At 41.3% G+C, this 18,359-nt stretch overlaps 1 protein-coding gene across 2 annotated transcripts in view; it reads left to right on the top strand.

The window, feature by feature from the left end:
• Nucleotides 1-18,359, top strand: part of morn3 (MORN repeat containing 3) — a 56,229-nt gene that overhangs the window by 31,065 nt on the left and 6,805 nt on the right. For both annotated transcript variants that reach the window (XM_048611342.1, XM_048611341.1), the window contains exon 4: nt 6,158-6,342. In XM_048611342.1, coding sequence (XP_048467299.1) covers nt 6,158-6,342 — 185 coding nt within the window. The remainder of the gene's footprint in view (nt 1-6,157; nt 6,343-18,359) is intronic.

Consider the following 18,359-nt stretch of genomic DNA (forward strand, 5'->3'; position numbering starts at 1 on the left):
GGTTGCAGGAACAGCAACTCATATTCCGCTTGGGAACCCTGCAGCCCAATGGTATCAATGTGGATTTCACAAACTTCAAAATCTCCCCTCCCCCTACCGCATCCCAAAACCAGTTCAGCTTGTCCCCGCCTGCCTAACCTGTTCTTCCTCCCACCTATCCCCTCCTCCCACCTCAAGCCGCACCCCCATCTCCTACCTACTAACCTCATCCCGCCCCCTTGACCTGTCCGTCCTCCCTGGACTGACCTATCCCCTCCCTAACTCCCCACCTACACTCACCTTTACTGGTTCCATCCCCGCCCCTTCGACCTGTTTGTTTCCGCTCCACCTATCCTCTCCTCTATCCATCTTCTATCCGCCTCCCACTCTCTCTCCCTATTTATTTCAAAACCCCCTTCCCCTCCCCCTTTTCTGATGAAGGGTCTAGGCCCGAAACGTCAGCCTTTCTGCTCCTATGATGCTGCTTGGCCTGCTGTGTTCATCCAGCCCTGCACCTTGTTGTCTCGGATTTTCCAGCATCTGCAGTTCCTACTATCTCTGATTCATCACCTGCTACTACCTTTTTTATATAGTTGGTGTTTCTTTCTCTCCACATGCAAACTATTGTAAGTCGCTTCACATATTTTCAAAATCCCTGAACAAAACAGATACTAGTCCATTTTCATTTTTCTTGCAGAAACTGGCAGACAACTGAAGGGAAATTGGAAGACCAGGAGGACTTTACATTGCATTGCAAACTTTGACAATGGAAGATATGACCATTGACATCATTGACAGGGGATTGATACAGAACGTGACAGAAATGGTTACACCGAAGCCATGCAGAGCAGAGGCCATTTCCTTTTCTTTTTTTAACTTTAATGCATCCCATAAACTCAGCACAACAACCTGGTGCTGAATCGCACTCTTATTCATCTACTGCTTTTCTTTGCTATTATGTCTCCACTCTTTCTGGGCCTTGGAGTCAGACACATGCAGGAGAAGAACCATTCTAAAGATTCACTGCCTGTCACTACTGCTCTTAAGATTATCAGCGCAGAATTTGGTACCTTGAATGGTATAAATAAGGCAAGCAAGTGGTTCGGAAATAAAGTTTGCCAAACGGCAAGTTCACATCTTAGATCTGTGAAAGTGTATAGAGATGCACACTGTAGGGATTTAATCCTGAAAATACAATGCATGCTGCATCCAATCCCCAGAATTGAGTGCCCCAACTTCCTTACCAAGAAGGGGCCCCAGATAAAGCCCCCACTCCTTGACTTTGATTGAGTTGACTTCCAGGATGCTTTTGAAGATGGAGACCAGGAGACATCAGGTACCTGCTCTCACATTCATGTCAAGAATTGTCATTGTCTAGTTCTATTCGTCGGGTGGGAGAATGAGGAACCACATACAAATGAGGTGAGATAAAGGATTAATGGCATGCTATTACGTGCAAATAACCCTCTCCCTGCTGACTTGCAAGATTCTCAACTCACCATTCAAACATGATTGGAGAATTGGACTTTTTCTTGCTCAATGCCAAGAACCTGATTTCTACATATCTCATCCTCTTTTCCCAACTAACGCACGAATGCCCACATCATTCAGTAACTGGGAAGGTGCCACCCATTATTTCAAGTTGATTGCCTTTCATAAAAAGGAACTGACTGGTAAAGAGTATTAGTTATGAGTCTTCTGTTATTACAAAGATCTACAATACATTTAGTCTCTATCTGACATGATAAATGGCTTAATAATTTTGTTCATAGATCACAGAATCCCTACAGTGTGGAAACAGGCCCTTCAGCCCAACAAGTCTACATTGACCCTCAGACATTCCACCCAGACCCATCTCCCAATAACCCACCTAAGCTCCACATCCCAGAACACGATAGGCAATTTAACATGGCCAATCCACCTAGCCTGTGTATCTTTAGACTGTGGGAGGAAACCCACGCAGACATGTGGAGAATGTGCAAACTCCACACAGAGAGTTGCCCGATGGTGGAATCGAACCCAGGTCCCTGGCGCTGTGAGGCAGCAGTGCTAACTACTGAGCTGCCATGCTGCCCTTTTGGTTTTTTTTTTAAATTTAGAAAATTTGTAGCTGTTTCTCAGGCTCCCTCTCCGGAATCGAACCCTGATTCCCCGTTATCCGCGGTCACCGTGGTAGGCACAGAAAGTACCATCGAAAGTTGATAGGGCAGACATTCGAATGAATCGTCGCTGTCACAAGGACTTATGATCTGCCCGAGGTTATCTAGAGTCACCAAAACTGCCGGGCGAGCCCAGATTGGTTTTGGTCTGATAAATGCACGCATCCCCGTGTGGGTCAGCGCTCGTTTGCATGTATTAGCTCTAGAATTACCACAGTTATCCAAGTAATGTTTGGAGCGATCAAAGGAACCATATCTGATTTAATGAGCTGTTCGTAGTTTCACTGTACTGTGTGTACTTAGACATGTATGGCTTAATCTTTGAGACAAGCATATGCCACTGGCAGGATCAACCAGGTAGCCGAACCGACAAAGGCAAGCGGGCGACCAGGGGAAACCAGCATGGTGGTCGCGGGAGAGCTGCCAATGACGAAGTGGCAATACCTTGGGTGGCTACAGGTGGAGTGAGGCACAAAGCACGCGCTGGCCTCGCACACAGTGCACCATACCATCCCGCACACACCGCTGCACGCATGACTGACCACTCCCTTTCCTCGAGAACCATGGGACTACGGAAGGACTGCACCCTGCCATCTGGCAGGACAGAGGGGCACAGGGTGCGTAAATGTGTGCGGAGTGGCTGGAAAGTAAAGCTGCCATCACCGCCGAACTCAGAACCGTCGCCCGCAGGCTCGTGCCTGGCCTTCCCACAGAGGGAATTCCTGGCACTGGGTCTAACTCTTTCACAAGTTACCTCTGCTCTGACCTAAAGCAAGACCTGAACCGACAGCCAGACGGAGGATCACCCTGTGGGGAGGCTAAGCACACAGACATCGCTGGGTTGTCTGTGTGCGAGCGGGAGAGAGAGTGGGAGCCGCCTCCCTGGCTCCTCTCCCCGCTTTTTGACCGCAAAAGTGCATGAGAAATGGCAACCGAAGTTCTAGCCGCAAGGAACGGGAGACAGCAAGAGGCCCCTGCCCCCGTCTCACTCGAGAAGCCGAGGACGGTGGTGCGGAGAACCTTGCTGAGACCCACTCCCAGGGCTCAATTTCGGACCACTGGCTCCGAAAGAGGCGGCTTCTCGGTGTCACCAGAACCAGGAAGGGTAAATGTGTCTCCAGCGGAGGGGTGCCGGCCTGGCCGACCCGGCCGCCAACGTGACCCTTAAACATACATGTCTGTCTGCCAGCAAGGGCAGTGAGAAGGGAGGAACTGCTCGGCCTGAAGCACCAGCCCCTGAGAGGAAAGTCGGCTTGCTGAGGGCCCTCCCACGTCTGACAGGAATTGCCAAATCGATCGAGGAGAACCACAGCGGAGTCGCACATGCACGACGCTCGCCGGTCGGGACGTGAACCCAGGTGCTTAGCACCGCAGGGCTGCAGATCCGTCACGCAGTCGGATGACGGTGGGTGCCAGGTAGGAACCACGAGGGCAGGTGGGCCACCCACAATCAGAGCCGGGAACGGTCTGGTTGTGCACGTGAGGCCTGTGCAAACGAGCCGATATTCTGGGCAAGCACAGGCGAAGGTTCAGCCCGCTACCTTCCGTGCAACGCCCAAGGGAACCAGGCACCCAAGTTTGCCATGTGTATGGGCAGTACCTATGGAGGGACGGCATCTTCTGGGGTGTTTTTGCTGACCACTGCCAGTAAAAATAGGTTGTTTGCCCTCCAACTGTGTCCAGAGACCTCCGCACAGGTCTCTGACTGACTTTTAGAAAGGACATAAAGAGTTCGAAAAGTCAACGAAAAAATTGACAAAGTGTCAAAAAAATCGACTTCCGAGAGCTCTTGGGAATGCACTCGAGATCGAAATTGCACTCCATTCCCCGCGGAACCATTTTTCGGACATTTTCAAAATGGTTCCACGACGCCATTTTGTTCTAAAAATCGTGTTCCATGTTGTTTTAATATGGCATTGCTATTCAACTACAGTAGGGCAGTTGTTATCAAGAACCATATTTTAAATCTCACTTCACCAAAAGAAAGTCTTTCAGTTTGCTTTATTTGTGATTTGCTAGTTAAAAATCAACATTGAACTTACTATTATTTGCACCAACTATTAATACATTCCTATGTGTGAGGAGCGTGTGCTTACAGTGTGCAAGATTGTGATCTGTTTAGACGGAATAGAGTTTCTACTTTGATTGCCATCTTAAATATATTTATACAATTGGGTCCTCGATACAAGCAATCAGTTAGAGAAAAATCTCCATATACCATTATGATTTTATGATTCATATGCCTCAGAATTACTTTTGTTTTGGAATTCCATTTTGGGACCTGATCGGGTGTACTCTAGAACTCCAAGGGAAGCTAGGGAAATGATTGCTGGGCCTCTTGCTGAGATGTGTGTATCATTGATAACCACAGGTGAGGTGCCAGAAGACTGGAGGTTGGTTAACTTTGTGCCACTATTTAAGAAAGGTGGTAAGGAAAAGCCAGGGAACTATAGACCAGTGAGCCTGACATTGCTGGTGGGCAAGTTGTTGGAGGGAATCCTGAGGGACACAATTTACCTGTACTTGGAAAGGCAAGGACTGATTAGGGATCGTCAACATGGCTTTGTGCTTGGGAAATCATGTCTCACTAAATTGATTGAGTTTTTTGAAGAAGTAATGAAGAGGATTGATGAGGGCAGAGTGGTGGATATGATCTAGACGAACTTCAGTAAGGCATTTGACAAGATTCCTCACAGTAGACTGGCTAGCCAGGTTAGATGACATGGAATATAGGGAGAACTAGCCATTTGGATGTAGAACTGGCTCAAAGGTAGAAGACAGATGGTGGATGGTTCCTTTTCAGACTGGAGGCCTGTGACCAGCAGGATGCTCTGCTTTTTGCCATGTATATAAATGGTTTGGATGTGAACATAGGTGGTATGGTTAGTAAGTTTGCAGATGACACTAAAATTGGAGGTGTTGTGGACAGCGAAGAAGGTTACCTCAAATTAGAATGGGATCTTGATCAGATGGGCCAATGGGCCGAGGAGTGGGAGATGGAGTTTAAGTTAGATAAATGTGAGGTGCTGCATTTTGGAAAGGCAGGGCTTATATGCTTAATGGTAAGGCCCTGGGAAGTGTGGCTGAACAAAGAGACCTTGGAGTGCAGGTTCATAGTTCCTAGTGGAGTCGCAGGTAGATAGGATAGTGAAGAAGGCGTTTGGTATGCTTGCCTTTACTAGTCAGTCCATTGAGTATGGGAGTTGGGAGGTCATGTTGCAGCTGTACAGGACATTGGTTAGGCCACTTTTGGAATACTATGTGCAGTTCTGGTTTCCCTGCTATAGGAAGGATGTTGTGAAACTTGAAAGGGTTCAGAAAAGATTTATAAGAATGTTGCCAGGGTTGGAAGCTCTGAGCTATAGGGAGAGACTGAATAGGCTGGGGCTGTTTTCCCTGGAGTGTCGGAGGTTGAGGGGTGACTTATAGAGGTTCATAAAATCATGAGGGGCATGGATAGGGTGAATAGACAAGGTCTTTTCCCCAGAGTGGGGGAGTCCAAAACTAGAGGCCATATGTTTAAGGTGAGAGGAGAAAGATATAAAAGGGACTTAAGGGGCAACATTTTCACACAGAGGGTGGTGTGTTTCTGGAATGAGCTGCCAGAGGAAGTAGTGGAAGCTGGTCCAATTACCACATGCAAAAGGCATCTGGATGGGTACATGAATAGGAAGGGCCAAATGCTCAAATGGGACTAGATTTATTTTGGAAATCTGGTCGGTATGGACAAGTTGGACCGAGGGGTCTGTTTCCTTGCTGTACATGTCTATGATTCTATGACTCAGTTTTTCCCCCCATTTTTTGTAGATATAAAAACAGAGTTTGAGAAACTGGTAAATACCCTCAAGATAATCACAATTTGAAGTTTACTTGAAATGGTTTGAGATGAAAGCATGAAAACAATAAATAACAGTAGAATTCAGATTTACTGAAGAAAATAGTCAGGATCCAAAATGTTGGATTAGTTATCTTAAATATTTCTGATTTTTACATTATTTAATAGTTATATATTTATTCAGCCAATGAAAACCGCTATGAAGGCTTCTGGAAAAATGGAAAGAAACATGGAACAGGAAAGTTTTTCTTCTTTGAGAAAGGCCAAATGTATGAAGGTGTGTGGGTCGACAACATTCCAAAGTGTGGAAAAATGATTGACTTTGGTCGAGAAGATGCAATTAATCCTACTTCCTATCCAATACCTCAGGTACTTAAATTTTACTGTTGCTTGTAATCGAGACCATTATACTTGTTTTGCATGATTTATTTACGTATTTAGAAAAAAAGCGATATGAGAAAAGGTCATTGAATACATTGCACTTTTTCCTTCTGGTAGATCCTGCACAATTTTTAATATCGTAGATGTACTGTAACATTAAACTTTTAAGGGAAGATGACTTACTGCTAAAAATGTGCACGTGTATCTTTTTATAATATTTTTGTATCATATAATCTACTTAATCAGGGTGTATTTTCTTCTTTGTCCTTTGCTGTGTGTGGTTACTACATTCACCCCCGTCCATATTAGAATAAGGAAAAAATCCTCCTATATACAGATGCTGTGATAGAACATAAGAAATAGGTGTAGGACTAGGCAATTCAGCCCCTCAAGCCTGCTCCGTTATTCAAAGTAATCATGGCTGATCTCATCTCAGCATCAAGTCCACTTTCCTGCTCACTCTCCATAACCCTTCAACCCATTATTAATTAAAAATCTTTCTCCTCTTTAAATTTACTCAATGTCCCAGCATTCACCATATTCTGCGGTAGTGAATTCCACAGATTCACAACCTGTTGAGAAAAGTAATTTCTACTCATCTCTGTGTTAAATCTGCTACCCTTCATATGCTTGCTACATCTTCCAAGAACCAAGCAAATTAGTCAAATATGATTTATCTTTCATTAAACCATTTTGACTTCCCAAATGCCATGTAATTACTTCCTTAAATCATGGATTTGAACAATTTCCCACTGGCAAATGCTAAACTAATTGGTCTGTAGTTTCTTGCTTCCTCCTTCCCTTTTTGAATAAGAGTGTTGTATGAGCACTTTACCAATCCACTGGAACCTTTTCTACATCCAGGGAATTTTGGAATATTATAACCAATGGATTCACTGTCTCTGCTGCCACTTCCTTTAAGACCCTAAAATGTAGGCCATCAGCCCCTGGGAACTTGCCTGCCTTCAACCCCGATAATTTGCTCAGTACTTTTTCCCCTAGTGATGATGATGATGACGCGAGATGACTCTTTGGTCAAGACAGCGGTGAAGTAGTAGCAGAGCGATCGGGCTGCTGGAGTTCCACCTTCTTTTCCTTTTTTCTTGCTCTGCCTTTGTTAAAAAAGTTAAACTTTACTTATCATCTTGTGGAGAGGTCACATGGCGTTGAGGTATCCAGCACTTTGGAGGCAAGGTTTGTTACTGGTGGGGGCGGAGGGAGTCAAGATCGTGCTCCCAGTGGCGGCAGAGGGAGATGAGATTGTGTTCTCAGCGGTGACAGAGGGAGGTGAGTTTGGGCCCTATGCTGGTGTGGGATTCAGTAGCTTCAGCAGCAGCTGCATTTCTGACATCGGTCCAGTGCAAAGTCATGCTGATGGCGACGTCGGTGGAGGCAAGTTGGCGCCGAATGGTGACATGGTTCTTGCGGCGATGGAGGGACTCAAGGCTGGCCGTCTGTTTCTTGCTGATGATGGTCTCAGCATCGGGGTGGAAGCATTTAGCCACGTTGAACTTTTAACTTTATTTTTCTACCTGGTTTATTTCTGTTTTAAGGTGGCGCTGGAGAGTGGTGACGTTATACACTACTTCTCACCGTATTTGTAACAAACACGTGTAACAAATACACGTGACAATCAATAGATCGATGATTATTCTAAGTTCCTTCCTTTCTATAATTCTCTGCATTACCTGTTATGACTGGGATGGTACTAGTGTCGCCTACTGTGAAAACGAAAGTGAAATATTGATTTTTTTTCTGATGAAGGGTCTAGGCCCGAAACGTCAGCCTCTCTGCTCCTATGATGCTGCTTGGCCTGCTGTGTTCATCCAGCCCTGCACCTTGTTGTCTCGGATTCTCCAGCATCTGCAGTTCCTACTATCTCTGAAATATTGATTTAGCGATTCTGCCATTTCTGTGTTCCCTGCTATTAACTGCCTAGTCTTATCCTCCACGGGATCCCATTCACTTCAGCTACTTTGTTCCGTTTTACATATTTATAGAAGCTTGTGCTGTCCGTCTTTATATTTTGTTAGTTTTCTTTCATAATTTACCTTTGCTTTTTTTATGACTCTTTTAGTAACCCTTTATTGATCTTTAAAAGTTTCCATACCCTCCAGCTGCCACTTGCCTTTGTAATATGATATGCCTTAGTTCTTTAATTCCTTTGCATTGCAACATGGATGTTTCTCCTGCTCTAACAATCTTTCTTCCTTTCTGGAATATATTTTAATTGGGATCAATTGACTATCTTCTTAAACATCTGCCACAGATCATCAAATGTCCTACCTTTTAGTCTTCCCTCCCTGTTCTCTAGGGTCAAATCTGACCTCATACCTGTGTAATTAGCTTTGTTTAACTCCAGTACACTAGTGTGGGACTTCAGTTTCTCGAACTCCAACTGAATTTGAAATTTTGGCATGCTACGATCACTTTTCCCAAGAAGATCCTTTACTATGAGATCATTAATTAATCCCATCCTTTTACACAATACCAAATCCAGGATAGCCTGCATCCTGGTTGGATCCTCAACATATTGGGTTAGCACTGCTGCCTCACAGCGCCAGGGACCTGGTTTTGATTCCAGCCTTGATTGACTGCCTTTGTAGAGTTTGTACTTTCTCCCCATGTCTGCAAGGGTTTCCACTGGGTGCTCCGTTTTCTCCCACACTCAAAGATGTGCAGGTTAGGTGGATTGGCCATGGTAACTGCAGGGTTACTGGAATAGGGTGGGGAGCTGGGACTTGGTGGGATGATCTTTGGAGGGTCATTGCAGATTTGAAGGGCTGAATGGCCTCTTCCTGCACTGTAGGATTTCTATGATTCTAAGATATTGCTCCAAGAAGCAATCTTTAATACATTAATGAACTCTCCCTTGATGCAACCCTTGCTAATTTGATTAATGCAGTCAACATGCAAATCACGTGTGATTTGTACCATTCTTACAAGCCCGCGGTATTTCCAGTATTGTGCACCACTACTGGACTACTGTTTGGGGACCTATAGATTACTCCCAGAAAGGACTTCCTTCCCTTGCTATTTCTTATTTATGCTCAGACTGATTCTTTACCTTGATCTCCAGTGATTATATCATTATGTCTCACTACAGCTCAGAAAAACCCTATTACTGACAAAGGTATACCACCTCCTTTTCCTTCCTGTCTATCCTTCCAAAATACTGAATACTCTTTAATATTCAAATCCCAAACCTGGTCTCCCTTCAACTGCGTCTCAGGAATCACCACCAAATCATACCCATTTGTCTCTATTAGCACTGTTAACACATTAATTTTATTATGAATGCTTCGTGCATTCAGATACAAAGCCTTTATGTTGTTCTTTTATCAAATTTCCCTACTCTTGTACAATGTCTTGATGTGATATGAAATTTCACTAACCTGCCCTCCCACTCTCCTTTAACTTTGATTTTCTAATTTTCCATGCAACTGAAACAATGCCCCACCACACTACTTAGTTTAAAACCCAGATACCAATTCATCTCACTATATTATCTCTGAAAATTAAATCTATCACTTAAATGCAGTGAAACAAAATTAAATTAAGGTGCAGTGAGCCATAGATGTGCTTTTAACTTTGTCACCTGGCCTCCCCAAACCCAATAAAGCACATGTAGTTCTGAGACCCTCAAGCATTATTGTTAATGGTGCATAATTTATTGAATTCCTTCTTGCTAGTCACATAGACTTGAAATTGATTATTCATGAGTGATTGATGGATGTTTCGGTGCAGTCCAGAGAATATGGGTGAGGTCTTAACTCATTTGAATTCCATTCACTTGCTTGGAGTTAATGTTGAGTCCTAAAAGTGTGATTCACTGTTGCCATTGTCTGTTAGGTCACATTTAATTGGTCCTCCAAAATGATTGGAATCGATCAATGGATCATGCAGGTCCATTCAATTACAGGCACCTGGATAACAGTAAACACTTGATGACTGTCCTTGTGAAGCATAATACTATTTTAAATCCTGTGAAAAGCAGAGCCTTTAATTTGAAGCAAATATTTTTTGGATGACCATTGTATTAACTCATAATAAGTTCTGCTACAGCTGATCTCCCATTAAGTTGCTCATAGATGTAACTGTTCCTTGTTTTCTTTTTTTAACTCTCATGTTTTCTTAATTGTGATGTCTCCCATCCTGTCTGATGTACTTTTTGTTCATTTCTTTCTCATTCTTTCTGAAACTCTTTTCTCCTTTATATGTATCTCCATGTGGGGTTCATAGACACATGGTAACAGATACATGGTGTGTCCTTTCAAGTAGCTAAAAATGCTTCATGCAGCTGTCTCTGGAAGGTTTTTATGTCAAATTATGTCAACTATTTTCCAGCCACAGGTCTGTTATAATATGTTGTGTCCTGGACAGTCGTGATATTATTTTTATTGTTTTTCTTTAAACAAATGTGCAAAAAAATTCTGTCAAACAACGTATTCTCCTTTATTGATGCCTCCCCAAATTTAAATTAATCCACCTTCCAAAATTTCTAAAATAAAATTCTAATGCTGTCTTTCTGTTTGAGGGTGCGTTGTAAGGAGATCTTGTGGCTCAACGGGTAGTTTCCCTGCTTCTGAAGTAGAAGCTCCAGGTTCAAGTCCCATTCTAGGACTTGATGGACCTAGCAAATAAAGCTGATAGGTAACCAGATAGATTGAGTAACAACTTGTAAATCCTGCCAACATATGGCAAGCAGTAAGAACTGGGGAGATTCTTGGAGAGCCATGTGATGGAGAGAATTGGAACTCCAACTAACTCCAGACTACAACAGTTGATGAAAGGGTACAGTCAGCTCAGTTGACAGGCCACTCTAAATCAGATTGGTGTCAACAGTCCAGGGTTAAAATCCTATTCCAGCTGTGGGGTTTCAGGATGTGCTGCTTTACCTAACCTATTGAGGGAAGTCATGGTGCTGAGAGTTGGATCTGTCTTTATTTAGAGAACTGAAGGTGAAACATTATGAATACTATTATGTAACATTTATCAGTCATGCTGACTTTCACAAGCATTGTAGGCTGGATCGCAAACAAAGACGAGACAGAATACAGGAAAGAGAGAATGCTTGGTGGCATGGTATAAAGATAACAATCTCTCCCTCAACATCAGCAAAACAAAGGAGCTGGTCATTGACTTTAGGAAGCAAGATGGAGGACATGCCCCTATCTACATCAATGGTGCTGAGGTGAGATGGTTGAGAGCATCAAGTTCTAGGAGTGATGATCACCAACAATCTGTCTTGGTCCACCCACGTTGACACTACAAGTCAAGAAAGCACAATAATGCCTCAACTTATTCAGGAAGCTGGGAAATTTGGCATGTCCACAAAGACTCCTACCAATTTTTATAGATGCACCATAGAAAGCATTCTATCCAAATGCATAACAGCTTGGTGTGGCAACTGCTGTGCCCAGGACTGTAAGAAACAACCATAAGTTGTGAACACAGCCCAGTACATCACGCAAGCCAACCCTCCATCTATACTTCTTGTTGCCTTACAAAGGCAGCCAACATAATCAAAAGATCCCACCCAGCCTGGTTATAATCTCCACTAACCTCTTCCATCAGGCAGAAGATACAAAAGCTTAAACACACATACCAAGAGATTCAAGAAAAGCTTCTTCCCCGATGTTATAGGACTTCTGAACAGAATTTTCCAGTTTTAAGTTTAACATTGATCTTGCTCTTTGTACACCTTCTCTGCAGCCATAACATTGTATTCTTTGCTCTGTTCTGTTACCCTTATGCACTTTGTATGGCATGATCGGCCTGTACTGCACGCAAAACAAAACTTTTCACTGCACTTAGGTATAGGTGACAATAATAAATCAAATCAAAATTTCATTACTTTGTGTGACAAGATTGCCAGCTTTCAGCTCCTCAGTTCAAAAACAGATTGATCATATCTGGCACCAGTCTCAATTGATTTAAAAAAAAAAATCCTTTGCAGTGATATTACCTCTTCCCTTTTGGGCTAACAGCAGTGACAACCTAAGTTGCATTATTTGTTTATATGAATACAAATGGTTTATGTGATATCCTTCCATCTACATAACAGAAGAAAGAAAACATAAGAAGTAGGAGTAGGCAATTCAGCCCATCAAGCCTGCTTTTCCAATTGATACGATGATAGCTGATCTTATCTTGGCCTCAGCTCCAGTTTCCTGCCCACTCTTCATAGCCCTCAACCCATAATTAAACATCTAGCCATCTTCTCCTTTATTTGAATGATGGACATTTGGCAAAACAAATCATTTGCCATACCGTCATATGGCAAACTAGGATAGCTTCATATGACATGCTTTTGTCAATGGCTGAAACAGCAACCCATTAGAAAACATATTCTGACAGAATCTTATTTGGTGTTAATTGGGGATTGTTTTCAGTGTTTGGCCCCTTTGGTATTACTAAGCCACTGATCATCATAGACACCAACTCACAGGTGATGTTGCCATTTCCCTCATCAGCTAATTGATTCCAGGTGTTGAAATTAATGTTCAGGGCCTTCATGTCATGTGTGGAGGGATTGCCTTCTGAGCAAAGGCTAAGCAAGTTGGGACTTCACCTCTCATTCTTCTAAATTCCAATAAGTAATCTCATTGAAACATATAGGATCTTTAAGGGGCCTGTGAGAGAGTAAACGCTGAAAGGGTGTTTCACCTTATGAGAGAGTCTAAGGCCAGAGAGCATCATCGCAGAATTAAGAGGTGACAATGTAAGACTGAGGTGAAGAGGAATGTCTTCTGAGGCTTATGAGTCTTTGGACCTCCTTGCCACAGAGAGCTGTGGGGACAGGGTCTTTGTGTATATTTAAGCCAGAGATAGATAGATTCTTGATCAGTAGGGGAATCGAGAGTTATGGGGAAAGGGCAGGACAATGGGCATCGGGAGTTTTGATCAGCCATGATCCTATTGAATAGTGGAGCAGGCTCAAGGGACCTTCTGGCCTATTCCTGTTCCTATTTCTTATGATCTTATTGGTTTGCAAGCATCCTTGAAGTAGGATTTTGAGCATCCTGCTGGTTTCCTGGCAGTAGCTACCTCATCATACAGTAAATCCTTGGGCACATATCCATCTTCAGTCCTGCAAAACATGCCTGAGCTAGCAAAGTTGCATCTACTTAATGAGTGACCAAATGGATTGTGCTGACTTTTGTATAGAACCATTAAATGCAGATATGGTAATTGTAAGAAATTTCTATTCCAAAATTGCAGATCGCTTTCATATTACTGGTTTAAAGATGTTTACCAAGACCAAACAATAGTGTCTGAATGATAAACCTTTGCTATACACAGTCAGCTATTCTATTTTTGTTTTGTTGATGCATATAAACTTTGCAAGTTAATCAGTTTCTGAAATCTTAACAGTCAAAAATCATTTCATAATTTAAATATTTAATCTCTGGTTCCTGAAAATAACCAAGTCCTCTTCGAAGCATCTGGTTTACATCTCTCTGCAATATTTCCATAATGACATATTTAGATTACAGGAACAATTTAGCTATTTTATATAAAAATGGGCAACAGCCAATAGTCTTAAAAATATATACAGGGTATTTAAGTTCTTGTACGACTTTAAGGAATCAGGATATACACATGATAGAATGAACTTGTAAATGTAATTTGAAAGCATAGTTCATAAATAATTTTTCAAATAAAAATGAAATGTTCAGGATAAACTACACACTTAATTTTCTGAAAAAATTGATTAAATGACACATTTCAAAAAATGATGGCAGTTATGTTGAATCCTAAAAATGTGAACAGTATAGCGTTAACATGTTATGAATTATACTTTTGCATGTTGTCATAGTTTGTTTCTATCAAGTCAATTATATATCAGTTGGATTTCTAGAAGGCATTTAATTAGGTGCCATATCAAAGGCTATTGCAGAAAAGAAATGTTCATGGCTCAGTGGGTAACATTACCATGGATTGACGATTGTTCACATCAATGACTTAGATGAGGGGAGGAAAGGCATTGTAGCAAAATTTACACACCACATAAAGTCAAGTCAGAACACAAGGTATGTTGTGAAGAAGATATCTAAATACTGCAAGTTCCTTAAGTTCAGTGAGTGGGCAAAAATCTGGCAGTTGGGAGTATAGTGTAGGAAAATGTGAAATTATTATTTAAAAGGAAGAATTAAAAAAAGCCTATTACTTAAAGAGGTACAGATGTTCTAGTATATAAGTCATGAAAAGATAATATGCAGGTACAGCAGGTGATTAAGGCAGCTAATGAAATCCTATCCCTTATGACAAGAGGAAATGAACATAAAAGGAAGGATATTATGGTAGGACATTGGTGAGACTGCATCTGCAAATTTAGGCTTCTTATTTAAGGAAGGATATAAATGGGTTGGAGACAGTTCTGAGGAGGTTTACTGGATTGGTACATTGAATGAGTGGGATGTCCTTGGAGGTTAGGTTAGGGCTTGTTTTCACAGGAGTTCACAGAGTGAGGGGTGAATATATTAAAGTGCACAAGTCCTGCATGGTCTTGATAAGGATGACATGGAAAGGATGCTTCATTTTGTGCGGGAATCCAAAACTAGGAAATTAAATTATTTTAAAATTAGAGATTGCCCATTAAAGCAGAGATGTGGAGAAGTTTAGTGGGTTTTGAAACCCTCTCCCTCAATGTGGTGGAATTGAGGTAATTGAATAATTTAAAGGCAGAGGTTGTTAAATACTAGTTAGGCCAGAGGATTAAAGTGTTTGGGGTTGGTTGAGAATGCGGAATTTGGAACATAAACAGATCAGTCATGATCTTATTAAACAGCAGAGTAGACTTGAGGGTTCAAACGGCCTAATTCTGCTCCCATATCATGGGTTTGCATGTGCATATCTAGTTATTAAAGTTGCAAACATATTTTTCCTGTATATATATTATGCCAGTTAGGCTTTATCCTTATGCAGCAACATATTCTGGGCAAACTGACCTGGTGACATCAGCCTGTTTTTTTTCAAGAAGTTAATCAGGCTCACGCTAACTGACTCTGATCGTACCTTCAATTCCTGTACACAGATCAAAGCAACTTATGTTAGAAATTGGGAATGGCAACCTTGACAGTTTTCTCTTCCTCAATTCAAGTTCAGATTTAATACTGCATCTGGCTGAAATCAAACGCATAAACACAGCCCAGGGATTAAACCTGGAAACATTTTCATCTTTGTGGTTCAGTACAGGTATTTCCTAATCAGCCAGTTCAGAGATGTTATCACACATGTCTGGAGCAGGTGGAACTTACCTTGTGGTCCAAAGGTAGGGAAATTCACTACACCACAACAGCCCCCCCGTTATGATTCAGTAAAACATTCTAACTTACGATCTTCAGTTGCTTCGTTAATTACCTTTCCATCATCATAACTTCAGACATTGAGCTGTTTCTCAATCATTCAGTGTTCAGAACCACTTTTCAATTTCTCAGCTAATAAATTAGTCTCTCCCCATATGCCACACAAGTACCAGGAAATTACCATCTCCAAAAGACAGAACCTTTCCATGGTGTCTTATTGTTCAAACACATTACCATTGTCAGGTCTCCCACCACCAATATCCTAGGATATTGACCAGAAATTCAACAGGATCAATCACATAAATTCTATGACTACTAAAACAGGTCAGAGGCAGGATACTCTGTAGTGGGTGCTGTTCCCAAATTGCTAAAGCTTTTTCTTAGCTACAAGGTATAAGTTAGAGTGTGATTAAATACTCTATACTTGCCTGGATGGGTATATTTCCAATAACACTGAAGAAGCTTGACACTGTCCAGGCTAAAGCAGTTCACTTGATAGAATTTCATTTACTAATCTACTTACCCTGTCCACTATACTATCGACAGGATGCACTGCAAAACCTCAACACCACTTCCAGACTTAGTTTTTAACTGTGCACACCAACTGATCAGAATCTGTTGCAGTTTAAATATTTAATTATTCAATCAGCACCTTTACTGTGGGTTACTGTGATTTCATCCCAGCCCATTGTGCTTTAGAATTCTATAACAGTTATAGAACTGACTAAAATAGCCAATTGCTAGCTGCTCCTATACTTTGAGAAAATATACTTATGTATGTTGTACATTATCACTGAATTAAAAGGAAACAAAAACAGAAGTTACTGGAGAAACTTAGCAGGTCTGACAGCATTTGTGGAGAGAAAGCAGAGTTAACATTTCAGGTTCAGCTGGGGCTGGAGGTTTTGAGCTAAAGGGAGAGGCTGAATAGGCTGGGGCTATTTTCCCTGAAGCATTAGAGTTTGAGGGATGACCATATAGAAGTTTATAAAATCATGAGGTGCATGGATAGGGTGAATATCTAAGGGATTTTCCCCAGATAGGGGAGTCCAAAACTAGAAGGTATAGCTTTAAGGTGAGGGGGGAAAGATATAAAAGGGACCTAAGGGGTAACATTTTCATGCAGAGCGGCGTGCATATATGTATGCAATGAGCTGCCAGAGGTGGTGCTGGAGGCTGGTACAATTACAACATTTAAAAGACATCTGGACGGGTACATTAATAGGAAGGATTGAGAAAGAAATGGGACAACTTCTGGCAAATGGGACTAGATTAATTTAGGATATTTGATTGGCATGGACGAGTTGGACTGAAGAGTTTGTTTCCGTGTTGTACAACTTTATGACTCCAAATGACTAAGTCTGGAACAAAATGCTAGTCTAATTAATGATGATCATAAACTACTGGCTTGCCTTAAAAATCCATCTAGTTTACTAATGTCCTTCATTAGGATAATTTGCCATCCTTACCCATATAGTCTTCATGACTCCAGATCTACAGCAACGTGGTTGACTCTTCACTGCTCTCTGAAATGGTGCAGTAAACCACTCAATTGTATCAAACTACCACAGGAAAAAAAACACTGCACATGTACCTACAGCAGTTCGTATAGGCAGAGCACAACCACCTTCTGAAGAGCGAAATGAATGGGCAATAAAAACTGGTCCAGCCTGTGATGCTCATAGCCCAAGAAGAAATGTAAAAATAATTACTTTGATACATCACATTGTGAAAAGTTATGCAATACTGTAAGGTGTTGGATAATTTGTTAAATATTACTAATCTCTTAGGTGAGATCATATTGGGTGATATTTTGGCAGTGTTATGAAAGCATTTTACATACAGTCTTCAAAGATTACCAAGGCAGTTAAAATAATATCTCTGGGGAGAATACTTACTAAAAATGATTTCAAATCCTCTAAAGCAAAGCAAAACATTTATCATTATAGGAAACTATTAACATTCAAAGTTAATGACAGTGAAACAATCCTGTTTTGACATGTCTGCTGCATTCATAACAATGGTTGTAAATTTTTTTTGCATATATGTGTGTCAGTGCTTCTTTACTTTGGACTTAGATGAGGGCTGTTTAAGTGGTGAAAGAGTCTAACTAGGGCTGATCATACCTGAAATTTAGAGGTGCTTGGAATCGTTAGCAGATGTAAATATTTAAAACGCATAAATATATCTGTGGTGAATAATAATTCTTCTGAATGGTGCCATTAAATGTAACCAGTCTTTTTTTGACTGTATATGGTATGAAATGAAAGTTTGAAGACAATAAGGCAACACAGTAATAAATAACGATTTGTTGAATTAAAAATGTGTTACTCTTTGATATAAAGCCAATAATGATGAATACTAAATGTTTGGTTCAGTTAATATGTTGAAATTCTTGGTGTTTTCTGAACAAGCTACCTAAATTAGGGTTCTCAAAACTCAGAATATTAGAACCCTTCCAATATTATTAAACTTCTGTAATAAATTGTCAGTTTGTAAAATTCCTAACATAACATTTTTAAGTTCTTAAGTAACCTTTTCATAGGAACTGTGAAGCAAAATCTAGACCAATTTGGTATATTTTCCTTGGAAAAGTTGAAAACAAATTATTTTTAAAATATACAACTGCTAAATATTTTTATCTACTGGCAGTACAAACTAATGCCAGTGGGTGAATTTATGAACTTTCAGATT

This window comes from Rhincodon typus, chromosome 24, assembly GCF_021869965.1.
Source record: "Rhincodon typus isolate 14 chromosome 24, sRhiTyp1.1, whole genome shotgun sequence".
NCBI classification, from domain to species: Eukaryota; Metazoa; Chordata; class Chondrichthyes; order Orectolobiformes; family Rhincodontidae; genus Rhincodon; species Rhincodon typus.